This window comes from Sapajus apella, unplaced genomic scaffold, assembly GCF_009761245.1.
Source record: "Sapajus apella isolate SASKATOON/1434 unplaced genomic scaffold, GSC_monkey_1.0 scaffold42, whole genome shotgun sequence".
Taxonomy (NCBI): Eukaryota; Metazoa; Chordata; class Mammalia; order Primates; family Cebidae; genus Sapajus; species Sapajus apella.
In genome coordinates, this window is record NW_022436982.1 from 12,027,027 (window position 1) to 12,045,298 (window position 18,272).

Consider the following 18,272-nt stretch of genomic DNA (forward strand, 5'->3'; position numbering starts at 1 on the left):
TCTACAACCATCTGATCTTTGACAAACCAGACAAAAACAAGCAATGGGGAAAGGATTCCCTGTTCAATAAATGGTGTTGGGAAAGCTGGCTAGCCATGTGCAGAAAGCAGAAACTGGACCTCTTCCTGACACCTTACACTAAAATTAACTCCAGATGGATTAAAGACTTAAACATAAGACCTAACACCATAAAAACCCTAGAAGAAAATCTAGGCAAAACCATTCAGGACATAGGTGTAGGCAAGGACTTCATGACCAAAACACCAAAAGCATTGACAACAAAAGCCAAAATAGACAAATGGGACCTAATGAAACTCCACAGCTTCTGCACAGCAAAAGAAACAGTCATTAGAGTGAATCGGCAACCAACAGAATGGGAAAAAATTTTTGCAGTTTACCCATCTGACAAAGGGCTGATAGCCAGAATTTACAAAGAACTAAAACAGATTTACAAGAAAAAAACTAACAAGCCCATTCAAAAGTGGGCAAAGGATATGAACAGACACTTTACAAAAGAAGACATACATGAGGCCAACAAACATATGAAAAAATGCTCATCATCACTGGTCATCAGAGAAATGCAAATCAAAACAACACTGAGATACCATCTCACGCCAGTTAGAATGGCGATCATTAAAAAATCTGGAGACAACAGATGCTTGAGAGGATGTGGAGAAACAGGAACACTTTTACACTGTTGGTGGGAGTGTAAATTAGTTCAACCATTGTGGAAGACGGTGTGGCGATTCCTCAAGGACCTAGAAATAGAAATTCCATTTGACCCAGCAATCCCATTACTGGGTATATATCCAAAGGATTACAAATTGTTGTACTATAAGGACATGTACACATGAATGTTCATTGCAGCACTGTTTACAATAGCAAAGACCTGGAACCAACCCAAATGCCCATCAACGACAGACTGGATAGGGAAAATGTGGCACATATACACCATGGAATATTAGGCAGCCATCAAAAACGATGAGTTTGTGTCCTTTGTAGGGACATGGATGAACCTGGAAACCATCATTCTCAGCAAACTGACAGAAGAGCAGAAGATCAAACACCGCCATGTTCTCACTCATAGGTGGGTGTTGAAAACTGAGAACACATGGACACAGGGAGGGGAGCACTACACACTGGGGTCAGTTGGGGGGAAATAGGGGAGGGACGGTGCGGGGTGGGGAGCTGGGGAGAGATAGCAAGGGGAGAAATGCCAGACGTAGGTGATGGGGAAATAGGCAGCAAATCACACTGCCATATGTGTACCTATGCAACAATTTTGCATGTTCTTCACATGTACCCCAAAACCTAAAATGCAATAAAATAAATGGGGGAAAATGTTAATCTCCTTTGACAACACCCTCACAGACACACCCAGAACTGATACTTTGCATCCTTCAATCAAATCAAGCTGACACTCAGTATTAACCATCGCACCATGATGTATATATACCACATTTTCTTTATCCACTCATTGGTTGATGGGCATTTAGTTTGGTCCCATAGTTTTTACAATTGTAAATTGTCCTGCTACAAACATGCATGTGCAAGTGTCTTTTTCATATAACTTCTTTTCCTCTGGGTAGACCCCCAGGAATGGGACTGCTGGGTCACATGACAGTTCTGTAAAGAATTGCTATACAGTTTTCCATTGTGCTACTTTACATTCACACACCAGTAGTGTAAAAGTGTTAACTTTTCATCACATCTACACCAGCATCTATTTTTTATTTTATTTTTTAATTATGGCCATTCTGCAGGACCAAGGTGGTATCTTGCTTATTTTTGTATAATGTTAAGAGATGAAGGTCCCGTTTCATTTTTCATCTACATCTGGCTTGCCAATTATCATGCATCATTTGTTAAATAGGGTGTCCTTTCCCCACTGCTTTGGCTGTGGGTTTGTCATAGATGACTTTTATTACCTTGAGGTATGTCTGTTCTATGCCAATTTTGCTGAGGGTTTTAATTATAACTAGATGCAGGACTGTGTCAAATTCAAAAGCTTTTTCTCTGTCTACTGAGATAACCGTATAACTTTTGTTTGAAATTCTGTTTATATGATGTATCACATTTATTGACTTGCCTACGTTAAACCATCACTTCATCTTTGGTATGAAACCCAGTTGATCGTGGTGTATTAGCTTGACAGGCTGTTGAATTTGGTTAACTAGTAATTTGTTGAGTGTTTCTGCATCTATGTATAACAGGGATATTTGCCTGTAGTTTTCTTTGTTATGTTCCTTTCTGGTTTTGGAATTAGGGGGATACTGGCTTCATAGAAAGATTTAGGAAGAATTCCTGCTTTCTCTCTCTTTTGGAAGTTTCAGTAAGATTGGTACCAGTTCTTCTTTGAATGTCTGATAGAATTCAGCTGTGAATCCATCTGGTCTTGGATTTTTTTTGTTGTTGTTGGCAATTTTTAAAAATTACTGTTTCAATCGTGCTACTTGTTAGTGGTCTGTTCAGGGTTTCCATTTCTTCCTGATTTAATCAGGGACAGTTGTGTATTTCCAAGAATTTACCCATCTCCTCTAGATTTTCTAGTTTGTGTGCATAAAGGCGTTCATAGTATCCTTGAATAGTCTTTTGCATTCTGTGGTATTGGTTGTAGTATGTCCCGTTTCATTTCTCATTGAGCTTGTTTGGATCTTGTCTTATTTTCTTGGTTAATCTCACTGATGGTTTATCAATTTTATCTTTTCAAATAATCAGCTTTTTGTTTCATTTATTTTTTGTATTTTCTTGTTTCAATTTCATTTAGTTCTGCTCTGATCTCCATTGTTTCTTTTCTTCTGCTAGGTTTGGGTTTGGTTTGTTCTTGTTTTTCTAGTTCCTTGAGGTGTGACCTTAGATTGTCTATTTGTCCTCTTCTAGATGTTTTCATGTAGGCATTTAATGCTATGAACTCTCCCATTAGCACCACTTTTTCTGTATCCTAGAGGTTTTGATAAGTTGTCACTATAATCATTAGCTCAAAAAAAAATTTTAATTTCCATCTGATTTTATTGTTGACCAAAAGATCATTCAGGAGCTTTAATTTCTATGTATTTGTAGTTTTGAGCGTTCCTTTTGGGGTTAAGTTCCCATTTTATTCCATTGTGATCTGAGATAGTACTTGATATAATTTTGATTTTCTTAAATTTGTGGAGACTTGTTTTGTGGCCTATCATATGTTCTATTGTAGAGAATGTTCCATGTGCTGATAAAAAAAAAATGTACATTCTGCAGTTGTTGGATAGATTGTTCTGTAAATATCTGTTAAGTCCATTTATTCTAGGTTATAGTTTAAATCCGTTGTTTCTTTGTTGACTTTCTGTCTTGATGACCTGTCTAGTGCCATCAGAGGAGTACCGAATCTCCCACTATTATTGTGTTGCTATCTATCTCATTTCTTAGGTCTATTAGTAATTATTTTATATATTTGGGAACTCAAGTGTTAAGTGCATATATATTTAGAGCTGTGATACTTTCCTGTTGGGACTACTCCTTGTATCATTACATAGTGTCCTTCTTTCCTTTAACTGTTGTTGCTTTGAAGTCTGCTTTTTTTCTGATATAAAAATACCTACTCCTACTTGCTTTTGGTTTCCATTTACATGAAATAGCATTTTCCACTCCCTTACCTTAAATTTATGTGAGTCCATGTGTGCCAGGTAACTCTATTGAAGGCCGCAGATACTTGGTTGGTACCTTTTTATCCATTCTGCCATTGTGCATTTTTTTTTAAGTGGAGCATTTAGGTCATTTACATTCAACATCAGTATTGAAATGTGAGGTACTGTTCTATTCATCATGCTGGTTTTTGCCTAAAGACCTTGTTATTTTGCCATTGTATTACTGTTTTATAGGTCTGGTGCAATTTATGCTTTAACGGGGTTCTATTTTGGTGTATTTTGAAGTTTTGTTTCAAGATTTAGGACTCCTTTAAGCATTTCTTGTAGTGCTGGCTCAGTAGTGGCAAATTCAGCATTTGTCGAAAAAGATTCTCTCTCTTTCATTTACGAAGCTCAGTTTTACTGGATACAAAATTATTGGCTGAGAATCATTTTGTGTCAAGTGGCTGAAAATGGGAATCCAATCCCTTCTGGATTCTGGCTTGCTGAGAAGTCTGCTGTTAATCTGATTGGTTTTCCTTTATAGGTTATCTGATGTTTTTGTCTCACAAGATTCTTTATTTCATCTTGACTTTAGATAGCCTGACAAATATGTGCCTAGGTGATCATCTTTTTGCAATAAATTTCCCAGGTGTTCTTTGAGCTTCTTGTATTTGGATGTCTAGATCTTTAGCAAGGCTAGCGAAGTTTTCCTCAATTATTCCCTCAAGTAAGTTTTCCAAACTTTTAGATTTCTCTTCTTTCATAGGAACAGCAATTATTCTTAGGTGAGGCCATTTAACATAATCCCAAATTTCTTCAAGGCTTAATTCATTTTTAAAAAATTATTTTTGTCTGATTCAGTTAATTCAAGAGCCTTGTCTTCAAGCTCTGAAGTTCTTTCTTCTACTTGTTCTAGTCTACTGTTGAAGTTTCCCATTGCATTTTATATGTCTCTAAGCGTGTCTTTCATTTCCAGAAGCTCTGATTGTTTTTTCTTTATATGTATTTCTCTGGAGAAGTTTTCATCCATATCCTGTATTGTTTTTTAAAATTTCTTTTTGCTGGTTTTTACTTCGAATAGCTTAATAATCAGGTTTCTGAATTCTTTATCTGGCAATTCAGAGATTTCTTCTTGGTTTGGATACATTACTAAGGAGCTGCTGTGATCTTTTGGGGGTTTTACAGAACCTGTTTTGTCGTATTACCAGAAATGTTTTTCTGGTTGTCATTTTGGTAGACTATTTCACTGGAGAGGTCTGAAACTCAAGGTCTGCTGTTCAGATTCTCTTGTCCCATGCAGCGATCCCTTGTGGTGCTCTCCCTTTCCCCTAGGGATGCGACTTCCTGACAGCCGGACTGCAGTGACTGTTACTGCTCTTCTGGGTCTAGCCACCCATTGGGGGTACCAGGCTCTAGTCTGGTGCTAGGGGATGTCTGCAATGAGTCCTGCAATATGATCCATCTTCGGGTCTCCAAGCTGTGGCTACCAGCACCTGCTCTGGTAGAGATGGCAGGGAAGCGAAGTAAACTCTGCAAGAGTCACTGGTTGTAGAAATGTTTAGTGTGCTGGCTCTCTTGAATGCTGCTTATGTTAGCAGTGAAGTTGTCATGTGGACACACTCAGGACCTCTGGTTACCCAGGATGTTGCAGCCAGTGCAATTAGGTATTGTCTTCTCCTTCCTGGGATCAGAGTTATTCTTTCATGAGTTGCTGTAATGGCCTGAGTTGACTGGCCTCCAGCCAGGAGGTGGTACTTTCAAGACAGCACCAGCTGCAGTAGTAGCAATGGGCTCTAAGCTTGACCTAAAATGCGCAAAGTAACTATTTTGGTTTCTTGGGCAATAGGCAGGGCCATAAAGCTCTAAAGAGTTTCTGTGTTTTGAGTTCAGCTACCAGGGCAGGTAGGGAGTTACCATCACGTGGCAGCAGGGTTAGGTGGGTCTGGGCTCAGACTCTTCTTGGGCAGGTCTTGCTGCATCTACTGTGGGAATTAGGGGGTGGGGGTGGTTTGTCAGGCCAACGTGTTTATGTTCCAGAGGGGATCTTGGCTGCTTCTGCTTTATCATATATTTCGCCAGGGTAGTGGGGGATATCCAGCAGCAAGAGGCCTCACCCAGCCACCATGCAGTTGGTGAGGCTAGTCTCACTCCCAGGGTGCACTGTTCAGACCTTGCCCCAGGCTGTGAGCTACCCCACTGAGAAAGCAAGCATGGCTTTTGACCTTACCCTTTCCCGTTTGCCTACCCCACTGGCAGAAGCTCCTGCTAGTCCACCCAAGAAAATTTGTGCCCAGCTGAAACCACTAAAATTTCACTCCTTTGCCCTGCGATCCCTCTCCAATTCCAATGGCTGCCTTTCCTGAGGGCCACTGTGAGATATAGTCAGGACTGGACTCAAGGTGGGGACTGGGAGTACATTCAAGGCACTTTCTGCTGCTACTTCTACTTTATATTTCACATAATTCCCTAAATCCATTTCATCTCTAGATAAGTTTAAATCCTTCTCCCATGATCTGGATTTTTAGATTTCCTCAGTGGGGATGTATGTTTGGAGGTAGGTTCTCCCCAACTCACACTTTGAGAACTCAGATTTTTGCCTGTTTTGCTGAATTTGCAGTGGTGTGCCACTTCTTTCAAAGGATCTTTGAATTCTTTTGGTTTTCCTGGTAAGTTCCTACAGTGGTTCTTGGAGCAAAAGATCACAGTGTCTCTATATGCTGTTCTGTCTGTCCATGTGGGAACTGCATGTTAGCCCTGTCTCTTATCTGCCATCTTCCCTATTTCCTGTTACCAGTTTTTTTGTTAACTTTCCAAAGATATTTTATTTGCGTATATTTACATATTTACTTCTTTGTATATATACATTTTTAACATAAATGGTAGAATATGGTACAACCACCGAGTACCTTGCTTGCCACTTGACAATTCATCATGATGGTCCTATTCCGTCAGTACATGAAACATCATGTGGATGTTAAAAGTGAAAATTACCAAGTGGCAGCACCATTTACTAATCAGGTTTTCAGACAATATTTAAAAATCTCTTTCTGAAGGCTTATTTTTGCCTTTTTCTTAAATTGCCTTCCCCAGCATTCTCTCAGTCTTCATGTAGGGTCCTTTAGCTGAATTAATTTGGCTTCAAGGGAGGCTCACTTGTATTACTGAAAATTATCACCCCAGACCCACATTCGCATGTGCTCTATATAGCTTCTTTGTGCTTCCCCCACCTACTTCTAATACTAGTTCCCCAAGTCACTGTATTTTGCCTGATAGCTGACCTCAGATTCATACCAGCATGCATATTCTCTCCTTAGACTATTTCTTCCCAAGGTGTCCCCATTTTGAAGTGGACAAGAATTTTATCCATACTTTATTTCCCCAGGATAGCAAATTATGTGGGCAGATCTGTGTTTCAGAGGTAAGACCAGTAGCTTTCTGATACATTCTGTGGATAACTATCCAGAAACATGCTATACATACATATACAAATTTCATCTGGCACTGAAAAACAAACAAAAAAAAAAGTAAAAAATGTACTTTCCTAAAGTCAGAGAGAATCAATGTGCAGTGGTAAATGTGAAATGGCTTCCCCCAGTACTTAGTTTTAGATTCCAAATTCTCGTTTGAGACTAGAAATATCCCAACTCTGTGTTCTCAGTTTAGGTGTCCTTGCTCTTAACTATAAGGAAATGGGTTTTCTGTGATTATGTAGGGTAAAACATAAATGCTAAAAGAAATCATATACTTTCTATATGCAGGTGTTAACATTATCTGAATGAATAACATGTTTAGGTATTTATATTCTCTAAGTCAACTTATAAGGCTGATTTTATGAGGCAGTTCATCTCTAACAATACTTCTGATCTTTCTAGTTGCATATGACTTTCAAACCTGGGATTGTAAGAGAAGTAGCACATGTGGACTAAGGCAGACTTCTTAGTCATGGTAGCCATTTTTGTCCCTTGGGAACTAACGCTGTGATTCCACACCTTATACCACCACTGGCCTTTTTGTGGGGTTATCCCTACAGTTCTGTGATTTGGCTATAACAGTAGACAGAAGGCTGGGTAGTAATGGCCAAACTAAGCATGAAGGCAACAGTTGCCAATCTGACCATTTTTAGGTGATCAGTAACAGTAATTTAATTCATCAAAGCAGTTACCAGCCATCATGTTCCATAACTGAAAGGCATGGTTCAGAGACTTCATTAAGTATTAACTTTTTCATCCCTCACACAGTCTTATAAGGTACATGCTATCATTATCTTCATTTTACAATAAGATAATTGAAATGCACAGATGTCAAATAATTTGTCCTCTTGGACATAGCTACTTTGTTGAAGAGCAGAGATTTGATCCCAAGTAATCTGTCTCCAGACTGTATACTCTTGAGTAATGTGATATTCTATGTTAAATCATTTAAAAGGTATCCAGACAGCAAAATCAAAGCTTATTAAAAAGGATGGTTGGAACTTTGAGTGGTTCAGCTTAAAATGAATTAGAGTAACAGAGCATTATTAACAAGAGCAAATAACTCTTCATAAGACTTTGTATAATATAAAGCAAACTTGAGTGAGGGTATGGGGCCACCTGCTCTGCCAGTTAGACAAATGCCAGATGCCACCCCAAGTCCATATAATTTATTCTGGTACACCTTCTAGAAAGACTACATACCTCTCTTGTTTTGGGGCAAAACGGCTCGGCCATTGGAATATGGCACACTCCTCTGGCACAAGAATGACTTCCATCATAGAAGGACTGTGGTCTCATAGTGGTCCTATGAAATTAAGCAAAAAAGGTTTTTGTTTGTTTTATTTTAAGGCCATCTTTCCATCTTCCAAGGGCTGGTGAGTCAGCTTTATCTAAGTCAATCTTTTGGTCTTTACTCCAGACTCAATTGCTCTGGATAAGCTGAAGACAATTTGTTTATAAAAGCTTCAGGGTGATATTCAGCTTTTTTGGCCCTGAGCTGGCGGCAACACACCGCACAACAAGAATTAGTGTCTGTGGTCTGGCAGCCGTGATGCAGTAACCACGGTGCGGTGGACTGCAGGTACAACTCAACTCTGGGCTCAGAACGGCAGGTAAAACACTTAGGAAGTCAATACGAAAATGTTTCATCATCACAGATGTGGAAAACCATATAGTGAACATATACATGTCACCATATACACATCACCCAGATTTCAACAGTTTCTGAAATTTTGTTGAACTTGCTTCCTCTGTTAGCTTTTTCACAGACACAAACCCCAGGCTTTGACTCAGAGCAGATGCAAATTTCCCCAATGTCTTAAAACAATTTTTTAAAACAGTTGTTTTATTGGTTTCAAACAAGGTACTTACCTTGCATTTAATTATCATATTTCTAAGAGTAATTCTTGCCTGTATCCCCAACTATATTTTTTAATGCCAGTGACCCACTGAAATAGCCACTTGTCCTGCTCCGTATTTAGGAATCTTTCTGTTTGCTGTCTTAGATTTTTTCTCTCCTAGCTGTAATTAATTCTAAAGTATCTTAGTTCAAGTTTTATGACAAAACAGTTTTGAATCCATGAGAGGCTAAAATTAATCTAGCACCAAGTCACCTAGAAATTTCTTGCTAGAAGTTTTCAGAACAAGCCACTTTCTCTATGCATTCAATTATTCCAAATTTGAACTGATGAATAACACAGGGAAGAGGGGACAGCACGGGAGATAATGGTCAAGGGAAGCCACCAGGGGCAGGTAGATAACATAATGTCCTCTTCCAGGGGTGGGAGATAGCACTGAGAAATAGTTTCACTGGCTCCGTTTATACAGCTGGCATGTCTACTCGCCGAAATTAACCTGTTACTTCCAGTCCACCACACACTAAACAGTGGCACTGAAGCCACCTCACTCTGAGATAAGGCTTCAGCGTTCTAGAGGAATGAAAACACCATCCAAGCTTCTCCCAACCCTGTCATATGTGCTTTAGGGGAAATGCGAAGTTAACCCCAAAGCAATTCCAGATGGAGTTGAAGAACAGGTCAAATGACTGTTTGAGCCTGTATAAACAGAGGCTTTTCTCTTTTTGAAAGATTAACCAATAAAACAATGCCACGTACTCAACTTCAGCTCTGGCTTTGTTTCAGCCTTTGATGAGTCAAGCATTAGCAACATCCCTACTTATAACTATGATATAAAATCAAAACAGGGCCACAAAAGCCTCCAGTGGCTATACTCCAACTAACTTCCACACCATAATGCCTGCATCTCATCTACCTCTGCCTATCTCCTGACTATCCCCACGCATCTGCCTTGGAACACCCCCCCCCACCACCTTTGCTTTGAACTTTTTAACCTTAAGAATAAGATGTACTTATGTTAAGCTTCATGCAACGTTAATATGCACATGATACTTATTAACTACAGTCTTAATTTCCTCTCACAGGTGGAACATTTTGCATTTTTCCTTCTCAACAAAGCTCCCCAACTACTAGCTATGTGACTTATACCAGATTGCCCTTTTTGACTCTTCATTTTCCAATAAGTAAACATAGTATTCACCCGTCTATTTTACAAGGGTGTTAGGAAGATTGTATCAACCAAGACGTCCAGATATCCCACTGCAGCTCACAATTGTGGGTCTGGGAAAGAGACAGAATTGGAGTCAGCACCAGATGGAGCCTCACAACCCTCAACCTTGTAAGAGGCAAGAAAAGAGGGTAGCCCTGGGGAAGAAGCAAGGCCTTAAAGTCGTTTTTGGGCTATACTATCAAGATGCTAGAAGGGAAGGTACAGATGAGAAACACCTCTTACAGTTTGCCCACCTGTTTGTGGTTCTCTGCATCAACTTAAGTGTCAATATATTCCGTATTAAAACGTTTAATGATCTAAACTTAAATTCCTACAAATAGCAACATACCTGCACAGTATAACATGATGAGGCACTGTTAATGCTGAATGAAATGCTGATCAAGAGCAATGGGATTTATAATCACAGTTGAGGACAGTGGATTATGCTCCCAAACGAAATTCTAGAATGAAATGTGTAAAATTTTAATAGCACCCCACCAGTCCTCTTTCTGAAGGTATCTATCAGAGAAATCAGAAGTTTTACAACTTAGCAAGAAGCCTGGAATAAGCCTGCTGGTCACACCCCACAAAGTGGGGACTGTTGCCCAATCGAGCCTGCCTGTTGCCTTCCAAGTTCCAGCCAAAACAGCTCTTCTATATTCGGAATCATATTTCTCCCTCATGCTGAGTTTTCTGAGTGATATGGAGAAAACACAGGAAATGTAGTTTTGCCCCTGGATTTGAATGAACTTTTGGGTGGTCTTGGGCAAATTACTCAGCTTCTTCAAGTTCTTTCTTCGTGAGGTATTAGCAACATCCCTACTGCTATGGTCTGAAGGTTTGTGTCCTCCCAAAATTCCTATGTTGAAATCCAAACTCCCAAGAGGTGATGGTATTAGGAGATGGAGCCTTTTGGAGGTGATTAAGCAGATTCTTCATGATTGGGATCAGAACCCTTATAAAAGAGACCGAAGAGAGCTAGGTCATCCTTCTACCACCATGTGAAGGTGCCATCTGTGAGAAAGTGGGTCCTCACCAGACACCAAATCTGCTGGCAACTTTTTTTGGACAGCCTCCAGAACTGAGAAATTTCTGTTGCTTAGAAGGTACTCAGTCTATGGTATTCCATTATATCAACCAGAACAGACTAAGACACACATGTACACCCTTGCTTAAATATAAAAACAAGGCTGCAAAAACCTCCAGTGGCTACCTCCCAATAGACTATGATATAATAACATGTCCATTTTAGATTTCAAATATGCACCCCCCCAAAGATGTCCATATGCTAACCCTTAGAACCTATGAATATTACTTTAGATAGCAAAGGGGAACTAACATAGCAAATGGAATTAAGGTTGCTAACAAGCTGATCTTAAAATGGAAAGGTTATTCTGGATTAACTAGGTAGATGGCATGTATTCACATGGGTCCTCACATGTGCAAGACGGAGGCAGAAGTCAATATCATCATGATGAGAGGTGAGGACTCCATTGCCACTGCTGGCTTTGTAGATGAATGAGAGCAATAAGCCAAGGAATGTGAGTGGCAAAGGGCAGGGAAATTGATTCTCCCCTAAGTCTCCAGAAAGGAATGCAGTCTTGCTGACAACTTTTTAAAATTCAGTGAGACCCACAATACACTCCTAACCTACAGAAATAAAAGATAAGTCCCCTTACTCTTGCTTTAACCAGTAAAGGCAAGGGGACTAATTTTTATCTGCCCATTAGCTTGGGATCCTACTGGAAAACATGGATTTCAGGAACTGACTGATCTACTGGTTTTACCACTCATTAGCTGTGTACCTCTGGGAAAGTCACTCTCATCTCTCTGCACCTCAGTTACATCAGTTTCCTTAAATTTAAGGGAGTAATCTCACTTACCTTATAAAGTCCCCGTCACGAACTGAATAAGACAACATGAAGCACGTACTTGGCACTAGTCACTATCATTTATGGAAAATATGCTTCTGGACGTTTCTTCTGCCAACCCAAAAGAATGACATTTTGATGGGTCTCAAGTCAAGGGTACCCAACAAATTGCTTGAGGCAGTCAAGCAGGGATATGTGATAAGAAAAGTCAGTAGACAAAAAAAAATGCCTATAGAAGAGTAAAGGAGACGAAATAATGTGTGTTGGCAAGAGAAATGAGTTCAAGACAGTCAAAGAGAGAACAGTGGCACCTTCAGACAAAGAAAAGGGGAAAAGCAGCCTAGAAATAGATTGACTAGTAGGTTGTTTCTTGAATCAAGATTCTTACATTGGCTTAAAGACAGCTGTTAGTTAATATCTTTCCTTTGAGGAAATGTGGTGTTGCAAACAAGCTGAGGACAAACACCCATCCCCCAGCAGAAGCAAACACAATCATCGACTTCTGCGGAGCTCTCAGAATATGGTCTGTATCCACAACAAGACCCAACATGCAGAATCCTGAGTCAATTAATTTACTGGCAGAGCAGAATAATGGCTGCTCATAAGGAAGATGGTTTAGGAGAAGTGAATCTACCCATCATTTAGAATATATCCCAAGAATCAAACAGCAGCATGAATGGGCAGTTCTGTCAGAAAAATTCTGACAGAAACAACATCAGACTAAGAAGCAGAACAAGTCTGTCTTAATAACCAGAAGGAAGTCAGGCTCACACAGGTAATTCTAGCACTTTCGGAGGCCAATGTGGGTGGATCCTTTGAGTTTAGACATTCAAGACCAGCCTGGGTAACAGCAAAATCCTGTCTCTACAAAAACATATGAAAAATTAGTTGAGTGTAGTGTCACACGTTTGTAGTCCCAGCTACTTGGGAGGCTTAGGTGTCAAGATCACCTGAGCCCGGGAGGTCAAGGCTGCAGTGAGCTGTAATGCCAGTGTATTCCAGTTTGGGTAACATAGTGAGATCTTGTCTCAAAAAAAAAAAAAAAGAAGAAAGTGAAAAGTTATGAATTTAGATCAACATCATTAAGATCCTCCTACTGCTCTGATATCAAGAGTGCTCCTAAATGCTCATGGTGGCATAAAAAAGGAAAAAAACCAGTGGATGTTTATATCCCAGCCAGGTAAGGCTGCTTAATAAACAGGGACCATAGTTTTCCCTTATTTTCTATTATATTTAATAAGATCATGCTAAACAGTGTACAAGAATAAAAATTCTAGCTCTACATAGGTGGTGACAATACTCTCTTTGGGCTTCAGTTTTCTCACCTTTTGTAAAAGGGAAGGATAAGGTAGATAGAAGATGTCTGCTAGAACCGTAATAATGAGCAGTGTCAGAAACATAGTAAGGGCCTAAGTTTCCTCAACTATAAACTGGAAATATGACTGCTGTATGCAAATAATGGGATTAACTGATTGTGACACCTAATAAAAACTCAAAAACTGGTAGTATAGGATTTTTAATAACAGGATCTATGATGAGAAGTTATGAAACAGAACCTAAGAATGAACCTCATCCAGGGGAGTAGTGGACACCACTTCAAGGACAGCTACAGACAAGAGGATGACAAAGAATGGGGACTCACATAATTGGGGAAAGGGAAGGTGAAGGAAGGCGGTGAGTTTATGCCTAAGTTTCTGTCTTCCCTATAAAGGTGGAGGTGACATTCTCAGCTCAAGAGTGAGGGAATTGAGCAAGAAGAGGTAAGAACAGTAAGGGTTAAAAATCGCTGCTGACAGGAAAGAGAGAAAGAGCTAAACAAAGGCTCCTTGTGTAACTATTAGTCATAAAACACTTTCTAGTCATTAAGAGATAGAAACTCCCAACCTCTGGGCCCAGAGCTTTATGCTATGAAATAAAGTTCTAGGGGAAGCCCAAGGCAGGGCTGTCTCTGGGAGAAGGAAACAGACTGACATAACTGATCCCTCAGCACTGTGTTTACAGTGGGACTTTCCTGATGAGTAAGAATGCATGACAAAAGCACAGTTGAACCTCTCCCAGTTCTAATAAGAAAACAAGTTGAAGAAATAATCTGGGGAGGGGAGGATACCACAGCTTTTAGGAATCAATTCAACACACTCATTTAGCAGGTGAGGACAGTATATGACAAAGGAATTTCACAGCACAGCCAGGAAAGAATTTTGGATGTCCTCGCTTCTAAGCTGGGATTCTTTCACTGCATTCTTTGAGAGGGAGAGAATCCAAACATGGGCCTTAGAAACTACAGGCCAACATGTTAACCACGTTTTATAGAAACTACTTAGCACCAGGAATCACACTATGTTTCCTTTAATATTCACCTTTGGGTCATATTTTTCTCATTGAAAATAAAATCACTATTTGCAAAACATTCCTGATAAACAACCCTATTAAAAAAGAAATCTCATCCTTCTCCTTACTAGTATGTTTGCAAGTTTCACCTTGAGCTATTTTTGACAGTGATAGCAGTTGAGCAAGTCCTACTCAACTGATTTTTTTTTTTTTTTTAATGCAGCTGGGAGCAGTGGCTCATGCCTATAATCCCAGCACTTTGGGGAGGCCAAAGCAGGAAGACTGTTTGAGGACAGGAGTATGAGACCAGCCTGGGCAACATAGTGAGACCCCTATCTCTAAAAAAAAAAAAAAAAGAAAAGAAAAAGTAGCCAAGCATACTGGCCTATTCCTGTAATCCCAGCTACTGGAGGGGCTGAGGTGTGAGGACTGCTTAAGCCCAGGAGGTTGAGGTTGCAGTGAGCCATGATCAGGCCACTGCACTCTACCCCAGGCAACAAAGAAACTAAAAAAAAAAAACAAAAAACAACAAAAAAAAACAGGAAGTAGGATCCAAGATGGCCAAATAGGAACAGCTCCGGAGTGCAGTTCCCAGCAAGAACAACACAGAGGGTGAGTGCCGACCGCATTTCCAAACAAATTTTCACTGCGCACAGACCAGGAGATCCCCAGGCCAAAAAGTGCCAGGAGTGTTCAGCATGGCAGTTTCAACCAGTGCAGGGTTGGTGCACAGAAACTCACACAAATCTGGGCAGCCGTTTCAACTGGAGCCTGGAATGCCTGGGAGACAGAGCCCCCCCATTCACCTGAAAGGGAAGAGGCAGAGACAGGGCAATCTGGCTCGATGGGTACCACCCCCACAAAACAAGCAATCTGAAACACTCTGGATTGAGAATTTCGCAGCAAGCGCAGCTGGACACAGGACAGTCCACCTCAGAGGGAGGAAGGGCGACCACCACTATCGAGGCAGTCCGCCACTACTGAGACAGTTCACACAGCAGCTGGGCAAAGCCTGCGGCAGCTCAGCAACACCTATGCTGGCAGACTGTGACTAGGCTACTCCGTGTGGGGCAGGGCATCTATGAAAAAAGGCAGCAGCACGACAGGAACTTATAAATAAAGCTGACCTTCCTAGGACAGAGCACCTGGGAAAAGAGGTGGTTATGAGTTCCACTGCAGCAGACTTAAAAGTACCTGTCAAGCAGCTCTGCACGAAACAACGGAGCTCCCAGAAGAGCACTTGAGCTCTGATAAGGGACAGACTATCTTCTCAAGTAGCTCCCTGACCCTGGTATACCCAAAGAGACACATCATAAAGGAGAGCTCAGGCCAACATCTGGCAGGTACCCTTCTGGGACGAAGATAACAAGACGAAACTAGCAGCAACCCTTATTGTTCTGCAGCCCCTGTGGGTGATCTCCAGGCAAGCAGGGTATGGAGTGGACCTCCAGAAGTACTGCAGCAGAGGGGCCTGTTAGAAGGAAAACTAAGAAACAGAAAGAAATAACTTCATTATTAACAAAAAGGACATCAACTCAGAGGCCCCATCCGAAAGTCACCAACTACAAAAACCACAGGTAGATAAAGCCACTAAGATGGGAAGAAACCAGTGCAAAAAGGATGAAAACACCAAAAACCAGAATGCCTCTCCTCCTCCAAAGGATCACAACTCCTCACCAGCAAGGGAACAAAGCTGGATGGAGAATGAGTCTGATGAATTCACAGAAACAGGCTTCAGAAGGTGGGTGCTAACAAAGTTCTCAGGGCAAAAAGAACATGTTCTAACCCAATGCAAAGAAACTAAGAACTCAGAAAAAAGGTCCCTAGATGAGATGCTAACTAGAATCAACAGCTTAGAGAAGAATATAAATGACCTGATGGAGCTGAAAAACACAGCACGAGAACTTCGCGAAGCATACACAGGTTTCAATAGCCGAATCGACCAAGCAGAAGAAAAGATATCAGAGATTGAAGATCAATTCAATGAAATAAAACAAGAAGGCAAGAATAGAGAAGAAAGAGTGAAAAGAAATGAACAAAGCCTCCAAGAAATATGGGATTATGTGAAAAGACCTAATCTACGTTTGATAGGTGTACCTGAATGTGACAGAGAAAGAATCCAAGCTGGAAAACACTCTTCAGGATATTATCCAGGAGAACTTCCCCAATGTAGCAAGCGAGGCCACCATTCAAGTCCAGGAAATACAGAGAACACCACAAAGATATTCTTCAAGAGCAACCCCAAGGCACATAATTGTCAGATTCACCAGGGTTGAAATGAAGTAAAAAATGCTAAGGGCAGCCAGAGAAGTCAGTTACCCACAAAGGGAAGCCCATCAGACTCACAGTGGATCTCTCGACAGAAATGCTACAAGCCAGGAGAGAGTGGGGGCCAATATTAAACATCCTTAAAGAAAAGAACTTTCAACCTAGAATTTCATATCCAGCCAAACTAAGCTTCACACGTGAAAGAGAAAGAAAATCCTTTATGGACAAGCAATTGCTCAGGGATTTCGTCACCACCAGCCCTGCCTTACAAGAGCTCCTGAAAGAAGCACTACATAAGGAAAGGAACAACCAGTACCTGTCACTGCAAAAATGTACCAAATGGTAAAGACCATCGAAACAATGAAAAAAATGCATCAACTAACGGGCAAAACATCCAGCTAACATCAAAATGGCAGGATCAAATTCACACATAACAATATTAACCTTAAATGTAAATGGGCTAAATGCTGCAATCAAAAGACACAAACTGGCAAACTGGATAAAAAGTCAAGACCCATCGGTGTGCTGTATTCAGGAAACCCATCTCCTGTGCAAGGACACACGTAAGCTCAAAATAAAGGGATGGAGGAAGATTTATCAAGCAATGAGCAAAAAAAGGGCAGGAGTGGCAATACTAGTCTCTGATAAAATGGTCTTTAAATGAATAAAGATCACAAGAGACAAAGAAGGGCATTACATAATGGTAAAAGGATCAATGCATCAAGAAGAGCTAATGATCCTAAATACATACACACCCAATACAGGAGCACCCAGATACATAAAGCAAGTTCTTAATGACCTACAAGGAGACTTAGAGTCCCAAACAATAATAGTGGGAGACTTTAACACTCCACTGTCCACATTAGACAGATCAATGAGACAGAAAATTAACAAGAATATCCAGGACTTGAACTCAGATCTGGACACAGTGGACCTAATAGACATCTACAAAAATCTCCACCCCAAATCCCCAGAATATACATTCTTTTCAGCACTGCATTGCACCTACTCTAAAACTGACCACATAATTGGAAGTAAATCACTCCTCAGCAAATGCAAAAGAACAGAAATCATAACAAACAGTCTCTCAGACCACAAGGGCAATCAAATTAGAACTCAGAATTAAGAAACTAACTCAGAACTGCACAACTTCATGGAAACCGAATGACTGCCTCCTGAATGTCAACTGGATAAACAATGAAATGAAGGCAGAAATAAAGATGTTCTTTGAAACCAACAAGAATGAAGACACAACGTACCAGAATCTCTGGGACACATTTAAAGCAGTGTCTAGACGGAAATTTATAGCAAAAAATGCCCACATGAGAAGCAAGGAAAGATCTAAAATTGACACCCTATTGTCAAAATTGAAAGAGATAGAGGAGCAAGATCAAAAAAACTCAAAAGCAAGCAGAAGACAAGAAATAACTAAGAACAGAGCAGAACTGAAGGAGACAAAGACACAAAAAACCCTTCAAAAAATCAATAAATCCAGGAGCTGGTTTTTTGAAAAGATTAACAAAACAGACAGACCACTAGCCAGATTAATAAAAAAGAAAAGAGAGAAGAATCAAATAGATGCAATAAAAAACGATAAAGGGGATATCACCACTGATTCCAGAGAAATACAAACTATATTCAGAGACAAACAACTCTATGCACATAAA

General features: G+C 40.4%; 1 protein-coding gene across 2 annotated transcripts in view; it reads right to left on the bottom strand.

Annotated features, from left to right (window-relative positions):
* MTAP (methylthioadenosine phosphorylase) overlaps nt 1–18,272 on the bottom strand; it is a 94,212-nt gene that overhangs the window by 51,457 nt on the left and 24,483 nt on the right. For both annotated transcript variants that reach the window (XM_032300063.1, XM_032300062.1), the window contains exon 5: nt 8,276–8,378. In XM_032300063.1, the coding sequence (XP_032155954.1) occupies nt 8,276–8,378 (103 nt within the window). The remainder of the gene's footprint in view (nt 1–8,275; nt 8,379–18,272) is intronic.